Here is an 8,693-nt window from a genome sequence, read left to right on the forward strand (position 1 = left end):
GTCGTCTTTTTTTTTCCTTTTTTTTTGCAGAATGCAGTAATAGTGGCCTTGTCATCAAAATCATGGGACGTAGAAAGAGCAACGGAGCTACTCCTGAGTAACTGAACCCTGTGTGCAGAAACTGCTTCAGCGTAGCCCAGCCTGCCTCTTCTTGAGGAAACGTCACACATCATCTCTTCTTTTTAGGTTTCAATATAGATTCTCTTTTAAAACTGGCGTTCTTTGCCTGATGCTATCTAGGCCCTGTTGGAGACTGAGAAAAAAAAAAGAAAGAAAGAAAGAAACTGCTTTGTAAATAAAGCTAATTAAACATCTGTGTAAATTTAAAGCAAAACAAAACACAAAAACCAGGGGGAAATACTTTTAATTTTTTTTTTTTTCCTTACTAAATATTGTAAATTCCTCGAGCTTGGCAAAAAAAAGAAAAATTACTGGTGGGGCAACAGCCTTGTCTGCTGTAGTGTTAACAGTGTGAGCAGGAATTTTGCATCAGGATTTTGACTTTGTTCAGAACACATCAGGTTGTGTGTCTGTAAATCATCAATCGTTGCTGTCGCCCATTCCGGCTCCCTTACCGTGTATTTTTTTTTTAAAAATACGGATCCTACATGCTTGTGGACTGACCTTAATATTTGCATGCCTGTACTTTTACCTAGACGCTTTGAGTGAGCAAGTAGGGTGAACTGAACCAGAGCACCATTCGAAGTACTTACTTCGTTCTTGTAAACTTTTTTGCCTAAAAGATTTTCTTTTTTCCAGATGGCCTCGAAACTCAACATCGGGGGGGGCCTCACTCTTGATATTTTCACCGCCTTGGGAGGGAGGGGGCTTAATGATCCTGAACACCCCACCTCCTTCCCAGCCTCCTCTCCCTCCTCCCCCACCTCCAGCTGCACGCACAGTTGCAATAACCACACTAGGGACCTCTCCAGAATGTGGGGTGGGGGGGTACCTGTGCCATCCTAGCCTAGTTCCCCACTTCGCGTGGTCTCTTTTGGGATAACCCGTACGAGTGTTTTCCACCATTGTAATTTCTACACAATTGTATAAAAGGTTTGGTATCTTTGGACATAGCACAAACCCTTGGAGCTGCTGTTTTTATTTCTTCTGCAGAAATCAAAACCTCTCTCAATAAATTCTGGCTAGAATGAATTTGCTGAAAAGAACCGGGTCTCTGTTAAAAACACTTCGAGAGTTACCATCCCCCCCCCTTTTTTTTTTTTCCTGTGACATTGTCAGTCTTTTTGGGAGACACAATCAGTTGCTTATACAAGTTTGTGCAAGAACCACTTGTGTGCGTTTTTCCCCCTAGCTGACATTCGGAAATCTTGTTTTTTTTTTACTGTACATATATGTTAAATGCCGATAGTTAATTTCTCCAGGATGAATGATCTTGCTAAAGCAACTGTACATACAGAGTGTCTTTGTATTCACTCTTGAGAGATCGGAACCCTTCTCTGGGTTGTTAAGTTTTCTATAAAGCGATAAAAGTCGGAGAATTTCAGCGCTGCCCCGCCAATTCTTCTGAGCAAAATGCACGTGGAGCATATAAAATTCTTTTCCTCCATCCAGTTTCTTATGTACTTGTAGATAGAAATGTTAAACATTCATAATATGTGTTTTAACTGAAGAAGAGGCAATGGGCTACTCGCAGGTTTTTTTTTTGCAAAATTGTCATGTTACGTTACTGTAAAAAAAAGAAACAAACAAAAAAAAGAGAAGTCGAGATGGGCATGCAGGATTCTCTCCCTGCAAGAGATTCAAGTTATCTGTAGTTTCAGATATTATGACACAGAAAATAGTAAATTATTTGTGCAATACGAAACACTGCTTTTTCACATCCCATTTCTGCCTTCAAGTGATTGTGTGATTTCTCTTAACAGTCACGGAGATCACTGGCAGAAGCCAAAGGAAATGTGACTCCTTTTCTTTTTTTTCTTTTCCTTGATATTTATTTTTATTTTTTTTAAAAAAAGAAAAAAGAAAATTGTTGCTGCTCAACATTTTTGTTAAAATACTAGCTGGGGCAAATACAGCCCTGGAAATTTGCCATTTGTGTTTGTATTTTTTTCTTTTAATGGTCTATATTTTGATGAGGTCATCCCCATATTATTTACCCTGGTGGTAATTGTGTAAACACAGATTTCATATTTCCTTGTTCTTTGCGCATTGTTAAAAAGAAAGAACTTGGGAGTAGTTAGTTGGGATGAAATGTCTTCTGCTTTTATATTTCGATTAACCTTTCTAAGGAAACTTTGGTGGTTGTGTCAAATGAAATTAGGTGCTCACGATAAGATACAGGTAGTCCTCGACTTAACAACCGTTCATTTTAGCGACCGATCGAAGTTACGACGGCACTGGAAAATGGGACTTATTGCCATTTTCCAGACTTACGACCTTTGCAGCATCCCGATGGTCATGGGATCCCCTTTTGCAACCTTCTGACGAGCCAAGTCAATGGGGAAGCCAGCTTCACTTCAATGTTGGGCTCGGTTGTGGTCCTAAGTCGAGAACTACCTATATACCACTGTTCAGCTGTTCCTTGCTCACAGTGATAAATTCCATCTGAACTTTACACTGAGAACAGTGGATAATGGAGAGCCAATTTATATGGCAACTCTAGAAGTACTAAGTATGGCTAGTGCTTCAACCCTAATCAGAAGAAGAGAAATTTATGGAGAAGGAAAGAAACATATTGCCCTATACGTGTTTAACCAAGACTGATGATAATTGGCAGCGTGAGGGACTAGATACTTACGTTGGCTTTTTTGGAAGGCAATTGAGCTGAACAGGTTAAAATGCTTGTCAGGATAATCTAATTTCAGATAGCGGTGACTTGGAAATGCTTAACGTTGGCTAAGTTTTCAGCTTTTTTTTTTCCAAAATAAATACGATGAAGCATCAACTGAGCAACCTTTTTGAATATGGGATGTACGTATGCGGTAAAGGAGCTGCTGTATGTTACTCACTCGGCTCCACACGACGTTGCCATCATTTCTCCTGCACAGGACAGAACCAAACCCCTGGGCGAGTCCAGCTTTGGTTTCCAAAAGAGAATTGGGATTGGTTAGCAATTCAGAAAAGAGGCTTTTTCCCCAGAGACCTCAGCAAAATGCAAAAAAAAACAACCACACATCATATGGAAGTACTTTCCAAAGTTCCTATTGGAGGCACACTTTTTCCCTATCACAGGGTTCTGTTACAAGGGGTGGAGTACTGTAGACTACTATGACAAAATAAAGTTGTCCCCATGCCAGCTGATCCGTAATCAGAGATCTGTGTTGTTCAGCAGTGTTTAATGTTAATTTTGTTGTAAGCGCTCGGATTTCTAGAACGCGTCGTTTTCCCCTCGTGCTTTCGTTTGGGGAATAGCAGAGCGTTAAATGAAAGGACTAGGCTGCAGCGCGAGTAAACTACTCAAATGGGACGCAGCATCCAGCATCCGTTTTGGAAAAGGCACCGTGAACCCTTTTTGGCTCATACTTTTTATCATTTAATTTCAGATAGATAACGCTGCTTTGGCCCAACAGCGATTTCTTTTTTGTAGCCCGCCTGACTTAGCAGCCAAAGGTTCTTGTTTGGGAAGTGGGTTTCTTGAGGGCTCGACAGCTTTGTAATGAAACGGTCAGCTTCTACATTTGCAGCAGTCTGACCCAGGTAGCAGGTAAACCCAGCAGAGTGTTGTGGTCCGCTAGCAGCCTGCAGAGCTGGCAACAGAATCGGACAGCGATGAGGCTGAGGAAGAACATGGGCCAGTCCTGGAGGCTGGGGAAGGCCCGGATGAGGGCTCTGCGTCGGAGGCTGAGGTGGGGCCAGGGCCAACGGGAAGTGAGGTGCAGACTCCAGAGCCTGACAGTAGTGAGGCAGAGGAACAGGAGGAGCCTGTTCCTAATGCACGCATGAGAAGAGCTGCCAGAAGGCAAGAGCAGCTCAAGCAAAGAGGACGACTCAGGAGTAAGGCCAGGAGATGCTTGGCCCCATAAGGCTTAAAAGACCAGCAACAGCATTTGGGCTCTTTGTCGGAAAACAACATTGATAGCCTTGCTCCTTGTCTTGCTGCATTTATTTCTTGTCGGCGTCTTCTGCTTTTGACCTTTTGCCAAGAAAAGCCTTTGGCAGTTTGCCTAATTAAGACCAAGGTTGGTGATAAGACTGAAGAATTGTGTTATGAAGAATTTGCTTTGATTTAGTTTGGACAACACTGAAAATGAGTTAAATTCTCAGCTGTTCTAATAAAATCTGTTTTTGAACTGATTGCGTCTACTGCTACCTCCTTGGGCCTGGGTCACAACACAGAGCAAGAACGGCATAGAGGGCAGGAATAACACGGGAGGAGTGTGCGTGTGGGACTGAGACACACAAAAAACAGCCATCTTCTCCTCGTCCTCACCCACAGACCCCACGGACTACATAAAGGGCGTTGTTGAAGCATCGGAGGAGACTACGATGGGGTGACCAGGTAGCTGCAGGAAGATGAAGGTAGACTGGAAAGCACCCCGGCCAGCAAGGGGACAAACATAAGCCCAAAGGCTGGAAGACTGTAAGCTGTTGCCGCAAAAACAGTAGCCGCAGTTTAGAGGAGAGCTGCAGAAACCTTGTTCCTATTGCGATGACCTTGGCTGAGGAGGAAGATGCTCCTGGCCCTTGAAATTCTCACTCTTGGGCTAAGGAGCAGGTGTTGTGTCTGCGCCCACCGAGCCGGGCCCCCTGCCAGAAAGTGACTTGGAAAGTGAGGGGGAAAGGCCATCAGAACTTACCTCGGGAGCACCGGCTTCCCTGGCTCAGCTCCAGGAGCCAGAGGCAGGCCAGGTGGAGGAGATAACGAGGCCTCCGTCCCCTGACTCTTTCCCACCCCCAGGCCACGCCTTCAGACCCATCTGATGGCAATCAGGCCTGGCTAGACCCTAGGTTTCGTAGGCAGGAGAGGCGGGAACAACAGAAGCAGGGGTGGGGCAGGCCTAGGAAGTGCTGGGTCATGGAGCCACACCCCACAGGATATAAAACCAGCGAGGGCTGCTATGCCTCTTCATAGCAGGCAAATCAACTGCTTAACTAGAGCTGGAGTACTGTTTGTTCCTGGGTGACTCATCGGCATCAAGGGAGATAACAGAGTCACTTGGCAGACGCTCGCTAGCTTGCTGCCAGAGCTGATAGTGCCGGCTAATTAAGGCATCACTCGGACGGAGGCGAGGGGGGAAAGAACTGCAGGTGTGTGCAGACAGGCCCCTGGAGGTGTTGCAGCACCAGAGAGATCAGGAGAAAACGGCACGCAGGGGTGGGGACGGGAGACATGAAGCCCTGCCGTCCACATTTCTTGCGATTTCCCTGATGGTTTGTTCGTTCGTTTTGGAGGGTATAATGTCTCCAAATAGGCAGGCTTCATTGCCAAATCGCTAAGGATTTGGGTCCCGCAGGAAGTGGAACGGGTGAGACCTCTCAGCCCTGAAGAAGAGCTGGAAGTGGTTGATGGAAGAACCTCAACTCTACAGACGTCTCCTCGGCATCTCTCTCTCTTTCGTCTCGCGCTCCCCTTTCGCTGTTCGTCTTTGGAGAACCTCTTTCCAGCCAAGCCAACCATTTCGACTCAAGAAATTTAGACGGAAGAGCGTTGTAATGGTTAAAGTGTCAAGACCGGGACCGTGAAGGACTAGAATCCTGGTTCACCTCCAGCCACAGAAGCTCGGCAACTGTCTTCGAACCCATCGATTTTCTTCCTCGGGCCAGCCTACTCCAGGGTTGTGGTGGTGAAGATAGGAGGACGAGGGTGAAGAGGAAGGCCTAATCCCTTGATGGTGAACCTATGGCACGCGTGGCACGTGGAGCCGTATCTGTGGGCACGCGAGCGTTGCCCTAGCTCAGCTCCAGCGTGCATGCACGCGCTGGCCAGCTGATTTTTGGACCTTCTGGGACCACCAGAAGTCGGGAAATGAGCTATTTCCGGCCTCCGGAGGGCCTGTGTGGGTGGGGTAGGCCGTTTTTGCCCTCCCCAGGCTCCTAGAAAGCCTCTGGAGCCTAAGGAAGGCAAAAAAACGGGCCTTCCGATCCGACCAGAAGTCATGAAACAGGCCATTTCCGGCCTCCAGAAGGTGTCGGGTGGGGAAGGCCGTTTTCGCCCTCCCCAGGCTCCAAGAAAGTCTCTGGAGCCTGGGGAGGGCGAAAAACAGGCCTACCAGGCCCACCGTGCCATCGCATGCCAAAAGCTGGGGAAACGGAGGGGGGGGGGTCGCGCGCGCGCATGCGAGAGGGGGTGGGGCACGCGCGACCCCTGTGCTCCTCCCCCCCCCCCGTTTTTGGCATGCAACGGCAAACAGGTTAGCCATCACTGGCCTAATCCGAACCTAATCAACTAACCTCCTTAGATGCAGGATGAGATGGCTCTCAAAGGAGCTGTACTCAATGAGGCACCCATTGTCTTCTAGGAATTTGACGGAGGATGTCAAACCAAGGATACTCCAGCCAAGGACGCCATCTTTGCCTGCTGTGTTCCTACTGCTATTGCTCTCCACCATCGCTCTAATAGAAGCTCCAGGATTTCCTTCTTCCTGCTGGGTTAGGGAAGAAGAGGCATTTCTACATCCAACTCCTCCTATCACGCGACAAATTTGGCTCAGACCTTGGGCTAACTCTCTTATTAACGCCATGAACTTTATGGCCAGTTGCCGCAATACGAGCAGTCCTCGACTTACGACCACAAACCCAGCCCCACATTTCTGTCGTTAAGTGAGGCAAATGTGCCACGGTTCTGAAGTGACCCACTGCAGTCGTTAAATCAGTCACCCGGTGGTTAAGCAAATTTGGCTTCCCCGTTGACTTCGCTTGCCAGGTGGTCACAAAAGGTGATCGCGTGACTCGGGGACACGCAACGATCATAAATACAAGCCAGTTGTCAGGCATCCAAATGTAACTCACGTGACTGTGGGGATGCTGCCACGGTCATAAGTATCAAAAATGGTCATAAGTCCCCTTTTTCAGTGCCATTGTAACTTCCAAGCGGTCAGTAAGTGAACTGGTTGCAAGTCGAGGGCTTACCTGTGCCGTCAGTGGTTCAATCACAGCTCCTCTTTCCCTAATGCGGACATCAGAGGCGGAAAAAAATTCCGCTTTGAACTTTTCAAAGGAATTGGTAGTCACCTTTTTTTGCTCTGCTGGTATCGGAAGGGTGCTTAATGGCGGACGTGCTTAATGGCGGAAGGGTGCTTAATGGTGGACGTGCACGATGGGGACTACGGGGGAGTGACGCCTTGCACCACTTAAGTTACTTCTTGGGTTTGCCTGGTTCTTTTTTTCCCCACCTTCCATCCAGAGGACAGATTGCAGCGAAAGGGATGACAAGAGACTAAGCAGGCACCCAATGCGGAGTTGAAATCAAAAGCAATGCAATGGGATCAGCAGCCCCGAGTACAAAAAAGGCCGACGTATCCCTCATTGCATGCCTGTTTACTTCCTTGTTCCTGTATATGACAATACAGGTAGCCCTCAATTTACAACAGTTCCCTTAGGGACCGTTCAAAGATTCCGCAGCACTGAAAAAAAGTGCTTTGTGACCCTTTTTTCACCCTTACGACCGCTGCAGCATCCCCACGGTCACATGATCGGCTGCTTGATGACTCACATGACGGTTGCAGTCTTCTGGGATCAGGTGATCCTTTTTTCGCGACCTTCGGATAAGGAAAGTCAGTTGGAAAAGCCAGATTCCCTTCTCAACCCTGTTACGTAAGGGAACGAACGCAGTGGCTCACTTAACAAATGTAGCAAGAGAAGTCGAAAAATGGGAGAAAGTTCATTGAACAAATGTCTCGCTCGGCAACATAAATCCTGGGGTCGTAAGCCGAGGACTACCTCCACCTCCATGTAATCCCTTCCTCTCTAACAAATGTAAATACACACATTAATTCCCTTCGTGTGAAACAACCAGGTGAGGGTGGAGCGCTTAGGAGGCGGAACTGGCAGTGCCAGCTGGGATGAGGGGGGGGAAGGAAGGGTGGCATAAAAGATGCCGTTCTCATCATTTCCTAATTAGCCATCGCTTTGCTTAATGATGAGAGCTGCTGCTTCCCAACCGTGGTCGCTAAATGAGAAACTACCTGCATTACATTATAACTTGTACACGACGGCAATTGAGCCCAACATTTCTGTGCTTCTGAGACATTTGTTAAGTGAGTTTTGCCCCATTTTACGACCTGGCTTGCCACAGTCGTGAAGCGAATCACGGCCGTTGATAAGTTAAGCCACAAGGTTGTTTAAGTGGATCGGACTTCCCCGTTGATTTTGCTCGTCGGAAGGTCACGAAAGGGGATCCGGTGACCTTGGGACACAGCAACGGTCGTAAGTATGAGTCAGTTGCCAAGGCTCTGATGATCACATGATCATGGGGACGCTACAAAGGTGTTAAATGTGAAAAACGGTCATAAGTCATTTCTTTCAGCGCTGTTGTAACTGAACGGTCACTAAATGAACTGTCGTAAGTTAAGGATTACCTGTATTACAATAATCAGAGGCATTGGACTGGAAAGAGGGAGACGGTGAGTTCTAATCCCATTATCAGGACAAAAGCTAACAGGGTGACTTGGGGCCAGTCACTCTCAACCCACCTCGCAGGGTTGTCGTGGACAAAACAGAAGGAAGGAATACAGGTACTCCTTGATGTAACGGACTTTTATTTAGAGACTGTTCAAACTTGCAAAAAGCACTGA

General features: G+C 47.2%; 1 protein-coding gene across 2 annotated transcripts in view; it reads left to right on the top strand.

Annotated features, from left to right (window-relative positions):
• The window catches only part of UBE2K (ubiquitin conjugating enzyme E2 K), a 37,709-nt gene extending 33,455 nt beyond the window's left edge, over positions 1-4,254 (top strand). For both annotated transcript variants that reach the window (XM_058192974.1, XM_058192973.1), the window contains one exon: positions 31-4,254. In XM_058192974.1, coding sequence (XP_058048957.1) covers positions 31-105 — 75 coding nt within the window. In that variant the 3' untranslated portion in view covers positions 106-4,254. The remainder of the gene's footprint in view (positions 1-30) is intronic.
• The last annotated feature ends 4,439 nt before the right edge of the window (positions 4,255-8,693 follow it).

The sequence above is a fragment of the Ahaetulla prasina genome, chromosome 8 (assembly GCF_028640845.1).
Source record: "Ahaetulla prasina isolate Xishuangbanna chromosome 8, ASM2864084v1, whole genome shotgun sequence".
NCBI lineage: Eukaryota > Metazoa > Chordata > Lepidosauria > Squamata > Colubridae > Ahaetulla > Ahaetulla prasina.